Source organism: Monodon monoceros, unplaced genomic scaffold (genome assembly GCF_005190385.1).
Source record: "Monodon monoceros isolate NGI ecotype Baffin Bay Population unplaced genomic scaffold, NGI_Narwhal_1 Super_Scaffold_12, whole genome shotgun sequence".
In the NCBI taxonomy this organism is placed as follows: domain Eukaryota; kingdom Metazoa; phylum Chordata; class Mammalia; order Artiodactyla; family Monodontidae; genus Monodon; species Monodon monoceros.
The window spans coordinates 732,762-750,032 of NW_021703768.1; the positions used below are offsets into that span (position 1 = coordinate 732,762).

The 17,271-nt window shown below is 60.7% G+C and overlaps 2 protein-coding genes across 2 annotated transcripts; one reads left to right on the forward strand and one right to left on the reverse strand.

Annotated features, from left to right (window-relative positions):
* Nucleotides 1–2,689: 2,689 nt before the first annotated feature.
* B3GALT6 (beta-1,3-galactosyltransferase 6) lies at nucleotides 2,690–4,480 on the reverse strand. Its single transcript, XM_029217971.1, has one exon. The coding sequence runs from the start codon at nucleotides 4,478–4,480 to the stop codon at nucleotides 3,506–3,508; it is 975 nt and encodes a 324-aa protein (XP_029073804.1). The 3' UTR covers nucleotides 2,690–3,505.
* A 175-nt stretch (nucleotides 4,481–4,655) lies between these two features.
* Nucleotides 4,656–17,257, forward strand: SDF4 (stromal cell derived factor 4). Its single transcript, XM_029218560.1, has 7 exons — nucleotides 4,656–4,740; nucleotides 7,811–8,163; nucleotides 10,945–11,081; nucleotides 11,562–11,675; nucleotides 15,855–16,013; nucleotides 16,217–16,392; nucleotides 17,042–17,257. The coding sequence occupies exons 2-7, from the start codon at nucleotides 7,859–7,861 to the stop codon at nucleotides 17,216–17,218; spliced, it is 1,068 nt and encodes a 355-aa protein (XP_029074393.1). The 5' UTR covers nucleotides 4,656–4,740; nucleotides 7,811–7,858; the 3' UTR covers nucleotides 17,219–17,257.
* The last annotated feature ends 14 nt before the right edge of the window (nucleotides 17,258–17,271 follow it).

The window sequence follows — 17,271 nt, forward strand, 5'->3', positions numbered from 1 at the left end:
CCAGGTGGACCCAGGATTTGGAGGTCTGGAGAGGGCCCACCTGTGGCCGTGTGGCGACCCCAGCAGTGCGGTGCCACAGACCACCCCCCATGCCTGGGCCTTCCTGGCAGGCACCGTGTCCCCTAGGTTCTTGGGTCCCGCGTTTCTCTATTTTATTAATTAGTGATATCGTATCGTATTTTTAAATTAAACTTTGAGTTTTGGGTCCTCATGGCCTGTTCACCACTTGAGGTATCCTGTACCCTAAATTCCCCCAGAAAAGCCAGTTTGGTGGTCTGACTTCCCATCTCCTAAGGACCTGTTGCCTCCTGAACCCGGGACAGCCTGGGCTCGGCCCCTGGTCCACAGGGCATCCATGCCCAGATGGCGTGGACTTCATGGCAAGTGCCTCGGCGGGTGGGAGGTGCAGACCAGGAGGGCTGCCTGGGAGGGGGTGCCGTGGCCGGTCCACATGCAGGGGATGGTGCCAGCAGGCAGGGAGGGTGAAGGCTTGGCCCCCGCCTGGCCAGGAGAACCTGCCGAAGCGGACAGGGCAGGAGCAGAGAGGCAGAGGCTGGAGGAGGGCAGACTCCTCCAGGCCGGTGGCAGGCTGGGCTCCGTGACGCCCACGTGTGGCCCGTGCACGGGCTCCAGGACCACAGATGGGGTGGCTGTGGGTCCCTCTAGGAAGGGATCCTGGCCTTCAGCTCCAACATGCTGTCTGACATCTCCTCAACCACAGTGTGGACAGGCACCGTCAGCCCAGGGTGTGTGTGATGTTTTGAAATTTAATGTTTTAGGTTGAACAGCATGAAATTTCCACTTTTGTAGGTCAAAACTGGTTGCATATTGGCACTTTCACATGGTTCAACTAAACGCTAAAGCTCACAAGTGCCCCACCCCCAAGACAGGTGCCTGGAATTTTTAAGATTTTTTACCAGGGGGTCTTGGACGTCAGTGCCCGGGAGGGATCTGAGGGTCCAGCAGCTCTGCCCTGGCCATGTGAGCCTCCGCAGGTCTTCCCATCACTCTAGGCACCTTATCCTGTTCTGAGAAATGGACATGTGTGCCCACCAATTCCTCCGATAATCCCGGGGTTCAGACGAGACATCCCAGGACCATCATCCCAGACAGTCAGCAGGAACTGGGTCCTGCCGTGGTCAGCATCCCTCAGCACTCACCCAGTGGAGGGCAGGGCCCCATCCAGCTCACCCTGGTGTCCCCAAACCTTCAGCCACGCAGTCAGTCCTGGCGCAAGGCTCACCACACCTCATAATCAGAGCCAGGTCAGAGGTTGGGGCCTCTGCTGTCCAGCCTCTGCCTTCTCAAGGCAGGAGAATTGTGGTCAGGTCACCAACCATAAGACTGCCCCCTTCTTTCTGGACTGAGACCCAGACTTTTTATTTATTTATTTACTTATGGCCGCCTTGGGTCTTCGTTGCTGCGCACGGGCTTTTTCCTAGTTGCAGCGAGTGGGGGCTACTCTTCGTTGTGGTGCGCGTGCTTCTCATTGCGGTGGCTTCTCTTGCTGCACAGCACGGGCTCTAGGTACGCGGGCTTCAGTAGCTGTGGCACACCGTCTCAGTAGCTGTGGCTCGCAGGCCCTAGAGCGCAGGCTCAGTAGTTGTGGCGCACGGGCTTAGCTGCTCCGCGGCATGTGAGATCTTCCCGGACCAGGGCTCGAACCCATGTCCTCTGCATTGGCAGGCGGATTCTAAACCACTGCGCCACCAGGGAAGCCCTTGAAAGTTCTTGATATTCTTCTACCTTTAGACAAAAATAACCAAACCTGTCACTATGGACTGACTGTGCCCCCCAAATCAGACGGAGGCCCCAATGCCCTGGTGCAGTGGCGTCTGGATCAGGGTCAGGGGGCTCATGAGGGGATTAATGCCCTGCTAAGAAGGGACAGCAGAGAGCTCGCCCTGGCTCCCCCACCACAGCACGGCAGGAAGGTGGCCCTCTGCACACCAGACGAGGGCCTTGACAGAACCCGACCACGCCGGCACCCCGATCACAGGCCCCCAGCCTCCAGAAGCCACAAGAGAGAGCCGTCTGATGTGTAAGCCACCTGGGCCAAGATACCGCTCCTAAAATGCACAGCCCGAGAGGGCTCGGGAATGGCAGTAAACAGGTGAGTCAGAGACTTGTGCCCTCCTGTTCCTAGTGCCCCAGAGCCTGGGCTGCAGGCAGGTGGCAGCACAGCCCGGACCCAGACAGAAAATGCGAGTTCTCACACCCCAGCCTGAGGAGGGCTCCCCGTTTCCCGGGAGCCACTTTATTTGACTTTGCAATGACCACAGTGCTCACTTTTCACATTTAACGGGGAAAAGAGGAAGCCCCAACCTTCTGGGGACGTGCAAGGGTGCCACGAACTCCTGCTGTCCCCAAGGGGACATGCCACAGCAAGGCTGTCTCAAGACAGATTTTGGGAAACCTCGTCAATGCTTCCAGAAACACTTGCCCTGGGCGGCCGAGAGGAAGCCTTAAAGAAAAGTGTTTTTAGAGAGAGACAGTGGGGTCGCCTTCCGTGTAAACAGAGGAGAGGCGGATGAGGTCTTCCATGTCTCAACTCTTACGCAGCAAAGCGTCTACAACTCAAGTTGGAAAAACTGATTAACCACGAATTCCAAGTTCTCGTGGAAAAATCCTCTCTTAAATACCAAAATATATGAGACCCCCCCAACTCTCAACTCAAACGCTTATCTTCGCAAATTCACAACATTTATAAATAAATAGCAGGCAAGCTCTGAATTACACGTACCACGAGTTCACTCCAGACAAACACACAGACCAAAGTACCACAAAACCTGACTCACATAAAACGAAGTTAAACCCTAGACGTACATGTGACAAGGGTTACCAGCAGGAAACGCAAGAGGTGACCTAACGGCATAAAGCAACAGTAACTTCTATAAAAGCTGTTGGGTTGCATCACATGGCGAGGCTCCAAGTGCCAGGGCCCAGTTAACAGCGGTCACAGCCCTCAGCAGGTGCAGGTGGATGGTCAGTACAGTGGAGGCAGGACACGACATTGTCCCCAGCCCTGAGGGGTGGGGAATTTTTCTTTGGGGTCATGTCCTGAAAGGCCTGTCAGCTCCATCCTCTGGCTCCTTGGTGCCGGCCTGGGAGAGGACAGTGTGTGCTCAGGCCCCGCGGGGCTGCCTGCGGACTCGCCCACGTCCAGGCAAAACGCTGAAATCCAGGGACAGGACATTTCTGTCTGACAGGATGCTGGCCGCAGACGCAGAACAAGATGCCCTCGGGTAGGCTGTATGGGCGCTTAGCGGAGCCGGGGCTTAGGAGGTGTCCACTGCTGCCTGGCATCTGGCCCATGGTCACCAGGTAAACTGGGTCCTCTTGAGGGCCGGCCTCATGCTAACGACCAGCCAGAAGCTGTCAGCTTCACCAGTGGAAGGCCGGCGGGCGGCCGCCAGTGACTCGGTCCAGCCTCCACACACCACCACGAGCGGCAGAATGGCTGCGCAGGGTCGGGAGCCGGGCGTCCCAGCCCTGCTCAGGGCGGTCAGGGGATGCCCTCCTTCCGCTGGCAGCACTGCGAGGGTGGCGCCGACCAGTCGTAGATGTAGGACAGGCGCAGCTGCACCTCCCGCTTGCACAGGCGGCCCTCGCGTGCCAGCGTCCGGTGCTTCTCTAGCATGTCCTCCAGGCTCTGCTTGTGCGTCACCAGGTACTGGTTGTTGCAGCCGCGGGACTTGTACTCGGTGTCGAAGCGCGGGTCGTGCTCGCGCTGCACGTCCACCGGCGCCAGCCAAGCGCCCAACGACACGTCCTCGCTGTGCCAGGCGCGCAGGTACTCGCGGCTGAGGCGCAGGTAGCGCACGAGGTCGGCCGAGAGCACGTACCCGCCGCCCAGCGCGTAGGGCAGGTAGTAGTCGCAGAGCTGCCAGGCGGCCTCGCGCCAGCGGCCCCCGGGCCGGACGCGGCCGCGGCCCGAGAAGAAGCCCCAGTAGAGGCGGCGGCGGCGCGCGGGGTCGCGGGCGCGCAGCTCGGCCAGCAGCGCGTCCAGACGCGCGAACGAGTCGTCGTCTGCCTTGAGCACGAACTCGAAGGCCACGTGCTCGTCCAGCCAGGCCAGCATGGCCAACACCTTGGCCGTGAGGTTCTCGTACGCGTCACGCAGCGCGGGCAGCAGCAGCAGGTCGCCGTGCCGTGCCTGTTCGCGTTCCAAGGCGCGCCGCTCGTCGGCGCCCAACCCGCCGGTGCCCACGGCGAAGCGCGCCCACACGTCCCCGGGGCCGCCGCGCCGCGCCGCCAGCCATGTGCTGCGGACCACGCTGCGCCGCTCGGCCGCCCGCGGCGCGCTAGCCACCAGTACGGCCAGAAAAGCGGCGGCGCGCGCGGGGCCGAAGGGCGCGGGCGCGGCGGGGTCGACGGGCGCCCTACAGCGCGCCAGGTAGAGCAGCGCAGCGCCGCCCAGCGCCAGGGCGCTCAGGCCCAGCGCCGTTCGGTGCCGCCACGCGCGCCGCAGCAGCTTCATGGCGCGGGGAGCGCCGCGGACCGCGCCGTCGGGCTACGTGAACCCGCGTACGCTCCTCATTGGCCGCCCGGGAGGGCGGAGAGGCCGATTCCGCCCGGGGGAAAGATGGCGGCGCCGGCATCAGTGCGGGGAGGTCGCACCGCCCTGCGACCCGCCTCTTCCCGGAAGAGTGATGGCCGCGGCCTAAGAGGTGGCCCGTTGGAGGCGTCGCAGGCGCTCGGGTCGCGCTCGGTGGATCCTGGGTGCGGCGAGGGAGGCCGGTGAGTGAGGGTCCCAGGACGTGACAGCCCCTTCCCGGCCCCGGGGCGGCGGGAAGGCGGCGCGCTGCAGGCCGACGGGGCCTCGGGCGGCCGGCATCTGCTGCCGACCGGGCCCCTCGGATACCGGAGTCGGGGGTCGGTGGAGCCGGGTCGGCGGCCGCGGCCCCGCCGTTCGGGGGGTGGGGAGGGTCCGAAGTCCGGGTGAGGCCCGGGACACCCGGCTCGGCCCGGGGCACCCGGCTTGGCCCTAGGCAGTCGTTGCCAACGCCGTGTGCGACTCCTGAAGCCGAGGACGGAGCGTTTAGAAAAAGTGTTTGCGTTTTAACGACGATGTTCTTACTAGTTTCACTAAAGCGGGCACCAGGGCTGTCCAGGAGTCCGGGATGGGTCCCCCAGTCAGCGGGGCAGATCCTGCTCTGAAATCTCTTCCCCTGGGGCGGGAAGTGAGCGGCTGACTCCTGTGCTCACCACGGTACAGAAACGTTGTGAATGGAGGGGAGGAAGTGCCCGATCTTCTGATGCCTACACGGTTATTTTGGGGTTACTCTTTGTGCAAAATATCATGTAAATAACATTCCCTGTACTGTCTATCAAGATAAGCAGAATGTGGGATTGACTGTTCTTCCCAGAAAAGTCCAGTCTGTTCGGTGTTTATGGCCACCAGTCAGCAGAGTGGCGTGAAGGCCAGGAGGAAGTTGTCTTGGTTTGCTCGGGAGCTTGGGGAATATACGCATCGTGGCAGAGCAGAAAGGCCTGCTGTGTGGACAGTGTGATGGGTGCTGGGGCGGTGCCCTCAGAGAGGGACAAGTGGAAGTTCCAGTAAATGTGGTTCAGGGGACGGTGACCACGCAGAGAGCACAGCTGGTGGGTTCTCGTGGGTGTGGGGAGGGTGCAGGCCCTCACAGACACGGAAAGAGGGACGTAAGGCGGCCCTTCCGTGAGAGTTGCTCCTCCAAGGAATGAGCCAGCTGAGCTGGGAGAGCAGGATCTTGTCCAGGGGTCCAGATAGCACCTGGGCCCAGAAGACCTGAAACCGACGGAACGCGTCTCGGGTGATAGTAGAGCGAAGGGTCTTCTGTCTCGGCGCAGAAAAAATTCACTGAGCAGCAGAGTGACAGGTAAGGAAAGAGTTTATTACTGTAGGACGCCTGTGAGAGATACAAGCGGGCAGGCGGGGAGCTCTGCCCTGAGAACTAAGCTACATTTTTATAGCGGAAGGAAAGTGGGCAGGGGAGAAGACCACCTTCTTCCTCATTCTTGAGTAGACGTCACCCGTCCATCACCAGTTCCTCCTCCTTGTCGGGCTGGGGAGTTTTCTTGTCCCTACACGGTCAAACTGGGACTGCCATGGCGCAGTGGAAGTGAGCAGAAAGGCGGTAACACATACTAAAATCTGGGAAATCATTTCAGGCTTCAGTATAGCGCCACCTTGTCCTTATATTTTTGTTTTTAGCTTGCGCAGAGGGGCGTGTCTTAGGAACCATTAACTTACTGACCTTACTGGGCAGGATGTGGGTCTCATTCCCCCATTTTATCGTCTGGGGCATGTCTTGTGCTTACGTTGCATGGTTTGTTGCTAAGCAAGCCTGCTTTCTAGAGCGATCATTGACTTACGGGGTCTCCCATGCGTCTCCTTCATGGCTGATCCCTTAGTGGGATTAACTGTTTAGGCACCTGCTTTGTCCCTTTACCCTGTCCTTGTCAGACCGACTGAGGTGTCCCCGTGCCAGGGGAGGCGTTGGTCAGGAACGCGCAGGGTAGAGAAGAGGCATCAGAGAAGCAAGTGGTGGCGTCTGCCAGCCGGGGAGGGCCTGTGGCCCTGGCCTTGGGCTGCGCTGCCAGCCAGCACGGGTGCCTGCTTGGCCTGATGGAGGGCACCGTGGTTCGAACCCCTTGTGCCTCACCTTGGACACCACCCTGGCCTGGGTGCTCCCTGTCAGGCCTGCTGGAGGGGGGCCTCCGCGGCACCTGGGGGGGGCCGGCAGGCGTTTGCTGGGTGGACAGGCTCCAAGAGGAGCACGTTAAGGGCAAGAAGGTCCTGAGGAGCACAGCGGGGAAGTGGGGGGCGGGGGCTGGAGGAGGAGCCGTGGGGGCGGGAAGGCAGGCGGCCCCGGTTGGGCAGCAGATGTGGGAGAGGCCGGGTGGCCGAGTGCTGGGTGTGAGCGCCTGTGGCCCTGGGGTCCCTGACGTGGACAGAGGGTGGCCTTGTTCCTTCACCGCCAAGCCCGGGCACGCCCAGGGTCACAGACTTCCTGGGCACTCTGGCCTTCTCGGTGTTTGTGTGTGAACGTGAGCAAGGATGCCTGTGTCTGTGTGTGTGTGAGCTCACGTGGGCGTACGTGTGGATGTGTGTGTACGTGTGGATGCGTGCCTGTGTATGTGTGTGCATTCGTGTATATGTGCATGAGTGCACTTGTGTATGTGTGCCTGTGTGTGTACACGCTGTGTTTACGTGTGTACATGTGTGTGCACAAGGGTCGTGGAGGTGGGGAGGGGGAGGGGTGGTGCCTCGCCTGCTGGGTTTGGGCTTCGCTGGCACCAGGCCCTCACAAAGCCTTGGGGTGGGGAGGCCGAAGCTGAGGCGGGCAGGTGCCTTCGTCAAGGTCCCGGAGCTCGTGAGTGCTGGGCTGGCATCTGGAGAGTGAGTTACGGTGACTCTGGGGCCAGCCTCCAAGGACAGCCGTGCTGGGGGCAGCTGCGGTGGGCCTGGAGAAGGGGCAGGGTTAGCGGTGCGGGGTGTACCTTGAGGCAGGGCCACCTCATCGTGGTTGGAGGGGGGAGTGGAAGAAGGAGAAAACAGGATGCCCAGCGTAGGTCCTGGAAACCAAGGACTTCTATTTCGTGTTACAAAATAAACGTCTCTTTAGAGAAGTGTTTGCTGGGGCTCCATCATCTCATGGCTCTGCACCCTCTTCGGGCCGTTAAGTGCTGGCTGGGACCGGGCAGCCTCAGGCTGCTGGCCGCAGGCAGTGTGCCTGCTGGCCGCAGGCAGTGTGGGGCCTCCCGCGTTGCCCTGGGTGGTAGGCAGGCTGTGATCACCACCTCCTCACCTGCCACCCCCCTTCCCCAGCTCCCGGCCACACTCGCAGGCCATCCTGCAGCGCAGACCCCGGCAGCCATGACCTCCAGGCAGGCTCCCCTCTGTGGCCTGGCCCCTCGCTGCCTCTGGCTCCTGGGGGCTGTCCTTCTGATGGACGCGTCCGCCCGGCCCGCCAACCACTCGTCCGCTCGGGAGAGAGTGGGTAGCAGGGAGGAAAACGAGATCCTGCCTCCGGACCACCTGAACGGGGTGAAGCTAGAGATGGATGGGCACCTCAACAGGGATTTCCACCAGGAGGTCTTCCTGGGCAAGGACACGGACGGCTTTGAGCAGGACGCGGAGCCCCGGAGGAGCCGGAGGAAGCTGATGGCCATCTTCTCCAAGTAGGTGCTGCTGGGGCCCGCGGGGGGGCGTGGGGGGCTGGCCTCGGCCTCCCTGTCGGTCCAGTCCTGGTTCTGCGTGGCGCCGAGGTGACGAGGCCCCCCTCGGTGACGTGCTGTGGAGGTGGTGCCATGACACGTGCTCCTGGGAAGTTGGCAGCGTGGGAGCCGCGAGGCGGCAGCCCTGAGCTGCGCCCTGTGTCCGGCGGGGGCTCAGAGGGCGTGGGGAGGGCTGCGTGGGGCAGAGGCGCCAGCACCCTGCTGCCCGTGGGACTGGTCGCAGTGCCAGTTAGAGGCAGGGCCCATGGGCGCGGAGCTGCTGCTGGGCATGGTCGGCCGTCGGCTCCGCGCCGCCATCAGCGCTCCAGTGAGTGTGTGCGGACGGGGCTGTTCTGCTGGCCTGGAGCCACGACAGGTTGAGGTGATGGGCGGAGAGGGCCCATGGGGCAGGTGGTGGGGAGGGTGAGGGGTTTGGCCCGGGGACACCAGGCGGGCCCGATGGGTCTGCTCTCTGCACGCGTTGTGGGTTAGGCGCCCGCAGGCCGTGGGCTGGTCCGGGGCTCTGCCTCAGCGCCAGCCTGGCAGGTCCCAGGCTCGGTACTGGCGATACGGTGGCCGCCAGGGTCATGTGCCAGGATGCACAATGGGTGGCTCTTGGTTCTAGAAAGGAGACTGACTCTCTCGTGGGGGGCTGTGCGTGCACACAGGGGTCACGCGGCCGGGGGACCAGCTCTGGCAGCGTCCCCGTCGGTGAAGTGGGGGACCAGGGGCGGGGCGGCGGCCCCCCGAGGCGCCTAGCCGGCCGCCTGGCCCCCTGGATGCGCCCTCTTCAGTTTGAGGAACTGATCGTTGTCAGCGGCTGAAGTGACCGAAACCTCGTCCGGCGCCCAGACCTCACTGTCTCGTGAAGCCGGGAAGGAAGCTGTGAGCGGGGCCACAGGGCACGTGGCTTCTTCCAGGGATCAGCAGGGCAGCCGCGTGCACCAGGCCGAGGGGACCCCCGGAGCGGGGAGGAGTGGCGACAGAGCCTCCCTCACAGCTGCTCTGGGAGTGGGAGTGGGGTTCAGGTGCGGAGAGCAGATCACCGGGAAACGCAGAAAACCGGGCCCTGAGGGGCAGGGCGTCCTGGGGCCATTGCAGCTGCGCTCGGCTGCATCCGCCCATGTCACGTGTCTTCCTTATACGTCCCGTGTCTAGCAGGTTTGTCATCGGGGAGCGTCTAGCCCGTGTTCACCTTCTCAGTCAGACCCCCCCCCAGAGCTGTCCCACTTGGAGGTGCCACCATGGGCCCTGTGGGGCCCCCTGCCAGCTGCTGTTGCCTCCCCTGCACCCCGCCCGGGGCAGATCAAACACGTAGCCTCAAGACCTAGTTTTGAACAGATAGAAGTAATGTTGCACAGCACCTCTCAAGTGAGGTTTTTATTCTGGAGTGGTTTTAGGTTTACAGAAAGATGCAGACCGAGGCACACTTGTGGAAACTGAGACACGACGGTGCTCTGTTACTGTTCCCCGCGCTCCAGGCTGCAGGTCACGCGCTGCCCCAGGGTCCTCTTTCTGCCCGGGATCCCATCTGGGAGGCTACTTTTTTGTGACCTTGACCGTTCGGGGGAGGACCGCTCAGGTGTCCCTGATTTGGGCTTTGTCTGCTGTGTTTTCTCCTGGTTAGACAGGGGTTGTGGTTTATGGAAAGAAGACCCCAGAGGTGAGGTGGCGCTCTCGTCACATCACATCAGGGCACCTGACGTCCGCACGACATCACGGGGGCTGTCGGCCTGGTCACCTGGCTCAGGGGGGATCTGCCAAGGAGTGTCACTCCTTGTCCTGTCCTACCGTCTCTCTGGCAGCCACTCAGAGGGGCAGCCCACCCTCCCGGGGGTGGGAGCGAAGCTCTGGGGAAGACCCACCGTGTGGTCTGGAATCCCGTAAGGAGGATGGACACGTGGGTGTCGTCTGCGCTTTGGTGGGGACGCAGCTCCGCGCTGTCGGTTTGGCTGCCCACCTCGTTCCAGCCTTGGCCGCCAGGACCTTGTCGTTGCCCACCCCTCCTACCCCCCGCCCCTTGTTGTGAGCGCTTCCTTCCTTTCTTGCACTGCCAGCCACGCCAGCTTCCCTTCATCTTGTTGTGTTCCCGCCTCAGCCCTAGAATCACCCAGTTCTCCAGGGAGCGCTGGTTCATTTCATGGGAGAGTGGGATTTAGAAACCAGGACCCAGCAGCGGGTGTGGGCATTGCTGCTGGGATGTCCTTGCCTGTAGTCCTCTCCTATGTGTGTGTGTGCCAGCCCGTGCATACACGTGTGTTCTGACCCATGTCCACTGGTGTGCACTAGCCATGCACACACCCACATATGCACGTGAGTGTGTGCAGAGTGTACAGCTGCCGGCACACTTGCACCTACAGCTGTTTCTTTGTCTTGCTGGCTGTGTTTGTGCGAGTAGACAGGACTGTGCTCCAGTGTCTGAGCTCCAGTCCCGTTACCAGGGACTCCTCTTGGGTCCTAGGTGTGTGGGTCTGTGGACCCCGTCCTGCGGCAGGGGGGAGATTTGTTCCCCTCGCAGTGGTCCCGAGACGGATGGGGTAGTGACACTGCCCAGTGTCCTCCCTGATTCCCCCACTGTGTCCCCCACATCCCCCCGATGTCTCTTGCGTCACCGTTGGGTGGGATGTGTTGCTCTTCGTGGTGGTTTTGTGGCTGCCTGCAGAACCCCTGTGGCCATCCTTCTGTCCGTACACCCGTCTGTTGGGGTGCTGGAGGCCTCGCCTGACACATCTCGTGGGCCTGCAGGGTGGATTTGAACACCGACAGAAGGATCAGTGCCAAGGAGATGCAGCGCTGGATCATGGAGAAGACGGCCGAGCACTTCCAGGAGGCCATCGCAGAGAGCAAGGCGCACTTCCGAGCCGTGGACCCCGACGGTGACGGTATGGCCAACCTCGCCCTGACCCTGGTGGCCTGAGGCTGCTGGCGGAGGGCGGTGCCTGGAGGTGTGTGCGGGGGCGGGGCTCCAGGCCAAGGGCCCAGGAACGAGGAGGTGAGAGGCAGGAGGGGCCTGCAGGTGCTGCCAGGGAGACAGACGCCAGCTTGCCGTGCAGGCGGGGACCACGGGGCTAGGCTCTGTCGTGAAGCTTGGAGCCGTGTTTTGCTGCCCCTGCCTCTACAGATGCCCTTAGCACCAGGATTTTGGATTGATGGCTTAAAGTAACTAGATACGTCTTTTTAAAAACGTTCAATGTTGGGACTCCCCTGGCGGTCCAGTGGTTAAGACTCCTCACTTCCAACGCAAGGGGCTCGAGTTCGATCCCTGGTCGGGGAACTAAGATCCCATGTGCCCCACGGCGCGGGCCAAAAAAAAAAAAAGCGTTCGTTGTTAAACCTCCTAACAAGCTGTCTTGCTCTTTCAGGCCATGTGTCATGGGATGAGTACAAGGTGAAGTTTTTGGCGAGCAAAGGCCATGACGAGAGAGAAGTTGCTGATAAGATAAAGAATAAGTGGGACCTGAACGTCGACGAAGAGAGTAAGGGCTCGGCCTCCCATGGCCAGTGTGGTGCGCGTGACAGCACAGATGCCGGGAGGGAAGGGGGCGAGGCGGGTGTGGCCACAGCCGGGTGCTCCCGCGGGGCCGCTAGGCAGAGCCCCCAGGACCCCCCAGGTGCTGTGGGTGGGTAGGTGCAGCCGGCGGCCTCAGGTGGGCTTGAGCTCCGGGGAGGAGGTGGCGGAAGCACCGGAAGCAGGTCTCGGCTGGGACAGGTCCTCAGTGCCAGATAAGGTCCGACCCCGGGAGTCGGCAAGGCCGGTGGGGGCTCCTGCCTGCGGTCCCTGGAGGCCGCAGTCCCAGCCGGCGCTCCCCTTAGCTTTTCAGAGACGTTCCTTTAAAAACCCATCTCCCTGGTACAAAATTTGACGCCTTGTAGCTGAGCTCTGAAGCACCACTGAAGAGTTCTCGTGACCTTCACTGGTTACTGTCTCCAGCTCTGTGCCATCCCGTCCCTCCCGGGGGTTCGTTCGCAGCCGGGTGTCGAGTTCAGCTCTTTGGGGGCTTTGTCAGAGCGCCGTGTGCTTCCTGTGTTCTCCTGTTCGGTCTCTACTGGGCGGGTCGTCCCTGCCATTGTCATCCAGTGTGTCGTTTTCTCTCGATGGACATGGGAGTGCCGAATTTTTACTGGGACGTCTCTGTACCTGTGATGCTACCCTGTTTGTCTCACGTGCACCTGGCCGTCAGGGTTGCGTCATGGCCTCCTGCTGGTGTCTGTGGCCCTTCCCGCCTCTGCTTTGTGACGGCTGCCGCTGTGTTCTTTGGTCCAGGGATGTTCGTTACTGTTATGTCTGTAGATGTGCTGTGGGCGCCACGGTTCTCTGTCAGGGTTGGTGTTTTTAGCACTGGACTCTCTCGTCTGCCATCAAGGTTGCAATCTGCGCCTTCTTTCTCTGTGCACTTGCTCTTTAGTTTTTAATTCCGAATTTCGCTTGTTCCCTGCTGTGGTGCAGGGAAGCCATTGGCTTCTGTATGGCAGCCTTCCGTCCTGTAGCCTTGCTGTGCTTGCTGAGTGGCTCCAGGAGTTTCTTGTCGATTCTTTTGGGTTTTCTACGTAGGCGATCGTGACATCGTTGAACAAAAACGGTTTATTTCCTCCTTCCCAATCAGTGTCTCTTTTATTCCTTTTCTTGTCTTAGGGCATCAGCTAGGACTTCCCAGTGAGATGTTGAAGAGCAGTGGTGAGAAGGGCCATCCTTGCTTTAAATCTGAGTTTAGTGGAAAAGCTTCGGCTTTCTCGCCATTATGATCTTAGCTGTGGGTTTTTAGTGGATATTCTATATCAAGGTGACGAGTCCCCTCTGTTCCTAGCGTGCTGAGAGTTTTCGTCATGAATGGGTGTTGGATTTTGTCAGATGCTTTTTTGCATCTGTTGATACGACCACGTGATTTCTTTTCATTAGCCTGTCGATGTGAATATCAGTTGAATTTCAGACGTTGAACCAACCTTGCCTACGTGGGATAAATCCCACTTGGTTGTAACATGTAATTGTTTTTGTATGTCGTTGGATTTTATCTACTAATATATATATATACATATATACATATATATATATATTTTTTTTTTTTTTTTTTTTTTTTTGTGGTACGCGGGCCTCTCACTGCTGTGGCCTCCCCCGTTGTGAAGCACAGGCTCCAGACGCGCAGGCTCAGCGGCCAGGGCATGAACCCGTGTCCCCTGCATCGGCAGGCGGACTCTCAACCACTGCGCTGCCAGGGAAGCCCCTGCTAATATTTTGTTGAATGTTTTTGTGTCTATAATCATGCGAGACATCAGTCTGTAGTTTTCTTGTGTCCTTTCTGCTTTTAGTGTTAGGACCTCAGAGGATGAGTTAGGAAGTGTTCACTCTGTTTCTCTCCTCTGGAAGAGATTGTGGAGATTGGTATGGCCTCCTTCCCACATGTTTGGTAGAATTCACCTGTGAACCGCCCTTGAGACTTGGTTTTTCCAAAGCATTTTGGTTTTTTATGGACTACGTAGAGGTTAGCTTTATATTGTGAGCCAGTCTGAATTTCTTGGTAATAGATGAGTTAAGCTCATTTGTTTCTATTGATATTTCTTTTTTTTCCTTTCATCTTTCCCTCTGCTAGCGTGGGATTTAGAGACCCCACTTTCCTTTTCTCAGCAGTCACATGACCCTATGACCCTATCTGGTGGCCTGACAGGTGTGAATGGGGCACCCAGCTTTCCAGGTGTGCCCATGGGGGCTGCCCATTGTGGGCAGGGGTTTTGTATCTTACAGCTTTACTTTTTTCTTCTCAGTCTATCGTTGACCGTCTAAGTCGAGACCATTTTACTCTGTTCTGGGCAGTATAGAGGCCTCCTTCCTAGTTTGTGTGGTGTCACCCAGGATTTTGATTCTGCTGGTTTTTATTTATTTATTTAATTTATTATTTTTGGCTGCGTTGGGTCTTCATTGCTGCGCACGGGCTTTCTCTAGTTGCCGCGAGCGGGGACTACTCTTCGTTGTGGTGCGCGGGCTTCCCATTGCAGTGGCTTCTCTTGTTGCGGAGCATGGGCTCTAGGCGTGCGGCTTCAGTAGTTGTGGCACGTGCGCTCAGTAGTTGTGGCTCGCGGGCTTTAGAGCGCAGGCTCAGTAGTTGTGGCGCACGGGCTTAGCTGCTCCGCGACACTTGGGATCTCCCCGGACCTGGGCTCGAACCCGTGTCCTCTGCATTGGCAGGCGGATTCTTAACCACTGCGCCACCAGGGAAGCCCCTCTGCTGTTTTTTAAAGCCTGTAAATAAGATGTTATTTTCTTCCTGAAATGGTTGTTGGCCATTTTTATGTTTGTCTCCATTTTGTGTTTCCACTGTTTGTCCTGGGTTCAGACTGTCCCCTGAATGTGTCCTTTAGAGGTGTCTGGGGGGGCCCCTGTCCTCCTACTGCCAGCACTGGAGATTTAGCACTGGCTCCTGGGGTAGCTGCCGGCCGTCTGTGCCTGCTTGTCTGTCCTCAGCGCCCTTTCCCTTGGGTGTGTGTGGGGTCAGGACGTGTTCTTCCTGGATCTAGAGCTCATGGTATCTCCATCCGCCCAGCCCTCACCTCACTCCCGTGTGTTCATGAGTCTGGGGCGGGGGAGGGCGGTGAGCAGCTCTGGGGGATCAGAAATGAAAAGCAGCTGTCGAGGGTCCCAGAGGAGGGAGAGCGTGGGGGAGGGCTGAGCTCATGTGGCCCCCCGGGGCCGCCGTCCCCTGTGCCGCAGACGGGGTCCCTCCAGGCCGCCTCCAGCTTCTGGTGCTGCCAGCGTCCCTGCTTGTGGCCGCTGCTCTCCAATCTCATCTCCTCTTACACAAGGACACTGGGGCTTAGGGCCCACCTGAATCCCAGGTGGTCTCGTCTCAAGATCCTTTACTAATTTCACCTGCCAAGACCTTTTTTCCAGATCAGGTCGCGTTCGCAGGCTCTGGGTAGACACGGCAAGGCAAGCCTATGCCCGTCCCACCACTCCTGTCCCCGTGGCCGGGCAGGTAGGCAGTGGGCGATCCTGTAGTTGCCACGGCTCTTCTGTCCTTCTGTCAGAAGGCATGAGGTGTGAGGCCACAGGCGTTGTGTGGGGCTCTCCCCGTTGCGACCGGGCCGGGCCCGGCGTCCCTGTTCCCAGCGGGAAGCTGGAGTCGGGCCCCGGGTGAGGGTGCGGATTCTGCGCCGGCTTCTCCCCGCTCCCTGGCTGGACACCCAGCTCGTCAGCGACCACCGGCCCCAGGGGCCCCACGCTGGGCCTTCCCACAGTGGCAGGGGTGGCGGGGATCTCACAGGGGACGCGTGAGTCATATCTGGAAACAGTTTTCCCTCAGAGCCCTGCCCGGGACAGTGCACGGGCAGAGACGGAAGGGAAGCAAGTCGTGCCTTTGTTCCCACAGAGCCGGCGGCCCGCTTCCCGGGAACGAGCGGGGGCGGGGCTGTGTCTAAGGGGGTCTGTGTCCGGGGTGGGGGGAGGTCTGTTTCGGTTGAGGGTCTGCACCTGCATCTTGGGGCGCCTGTGTATCTGCGCCCCAGGGGGCTGAGGACCCCTCCGAGGGCCAGGCCCTTGGCCCCGCGTGCCACCACATCCTGAGCTGGCCCCCCCTGCACTCGGGCTGCGTGTCTCGGAACTTTCTGGATGTGTGCAGGGGTCCCGTGTGCGTGGCTCCTCACGGATGCGCGTCTCTCTCTCTCAGCACAGGAAGTCCTGGAGAACCTCAAAGACCGCTGGTATCAGGCGGACAACCCGCCCCCGGACCTGCTGCTGACGGAGAGCGAGTTCCTGTCGTTCCTGCACCCCGAGCACAGCCGCGGCATGCTGCAGTTCATGGTCAAGGAGATCATCCGGGACCTGGGTGAGGCCCAGCCGCGGAGGTCAGCACGGGCCGGTCCTGGGCTGGGTGGCCCGCGGGGGCTGTACGGCCGCTGTTTGGGGTCAGGCCGAAACCGCACAAACTGAAAACCTGGCAGCAAAGCCCCGTCAGTTGAGTTTTCTCCGGAGTGGCCTCAGTGGTCCCGCGCCCGCTGGAGTCTTGACGTCTGCCCCCGTGTCCCGCAGACCAGGATGGTGACAAGAAGCTCTCGCTGTCCGAGTTCATCTCTCTGCCCGTGGGCACCGTGGAGAACCAGCAGGGCCAGGACGTGGACGACGGCTGGGTGCGAGACAGGAAGAGAGAGTTCGAGGAGCTGATCGATGCCAACCGCGACGGAATCGTGACCGCGGCGGAGCTGGAGGTGGGTGTGGGGCCCGCTGCTCCGGGAAGCGGGGTCGGCCTGGCCGGACGCTGGGGCGGGAAGGCTGCGTGCCGCTGGACCCGCCTCCTGCCTCGGGAGTGTCTTCACTGGTGTCGCGTGTAGGTGCTGCGTGGGGCTTGTTTTTCCCCATTGCTGCATGAGTCATTTCATTTTAGCCGGAGCTCTCTGATCCCTGCTGATAGCAGCGGGACCCCCGGTTCGGGAGCTCCTTCCCCTCAGCACTGCCGCCCCGGCGGCCGAGCCGGTCCGTGTGCGTGTGCCCTGCTCCAGGGCCAGCCTTCTCCCTGTCCTGCCCTTCCGTGGGTGCGGAGCTACCCATGCCGGTGAAGGCTGCCTGTCCCCGAGCCACTTCCGGCCTGGCACCCACCTTCCAGAACGTTCTAGAACACTCCCACCTCCCTGCCCCGCAGCTTCTGTCCCACCAGCTCACGGGGTATTTCCAGCAAGGCCTCACCTCCTGGAGCTGGTTGTGGTGTCACAGCCCCGCTGAGGCAGGGGTGCCAGCCCGCATGGGGCGTCCTCCGGGCGGGGGTCTCGGCTGCGTGGCCGGATGCGGGCTGAACGTGAGGAGATGCCTCCGGCCCGGGGCGGCATGGGCTGTGGCGGGGCTGAGCCGGGGTCCTTGCAGGACTACATGGACCCCATGAACGAGTTCAGCGCCCTCAACGAGGCCAAGCAGATGATCGCCGTTGCCGACGAGAACCAGAACCACTGCCTGGAGCCCGAGGAGGTGCTCAAGTACAGCGAGTTCTTCACGGGCAGCAAGCTGGTGGACTACGCCCGCAGCGTGCACGAGGAGTTCTGAGCCGCCGCCGCCGCCGCCGCCGCCGCCGCCGCCGCCGCCGCCGCCGCCGCGCC

What these genes read in the sequence shown, in the direction of transcription:
- B3GALT6 (XM_029217971.1), bottom strand. Translation starts at nt 4,480, where the DNA reads ATGAAGCTGCTGCGGCGCGCGTGGCGGCACCGAACGGCGCTGGGCCTG.
- SDF4 (XM_029218560.1), top strand. Translation starts at nt 7,859, where the DNA reads ATGACCTCCAGGCAGGCTCCCCTCTGTGGCCTGGCCCCTCGCTGCCTC. An exon ending in CCTGAACGTCGACGAAGAGA is followed by an intron (nt 11,676 to 15,854) that starts GTAAGGGCTCGG and finishes TCTCTCTCTCAG; the next exon opens with CACAGGAAGTCCTGGAGAAC. An exon ending in GGAGATCATCCGGGACCTGG is followed by an intron (nt 16,014 to 16,216) that starts GTGAGGCCCAGC and finishes CGTGTCCCGCAG; the next exon opens with ACCAGGATGGTGACAAGAAG.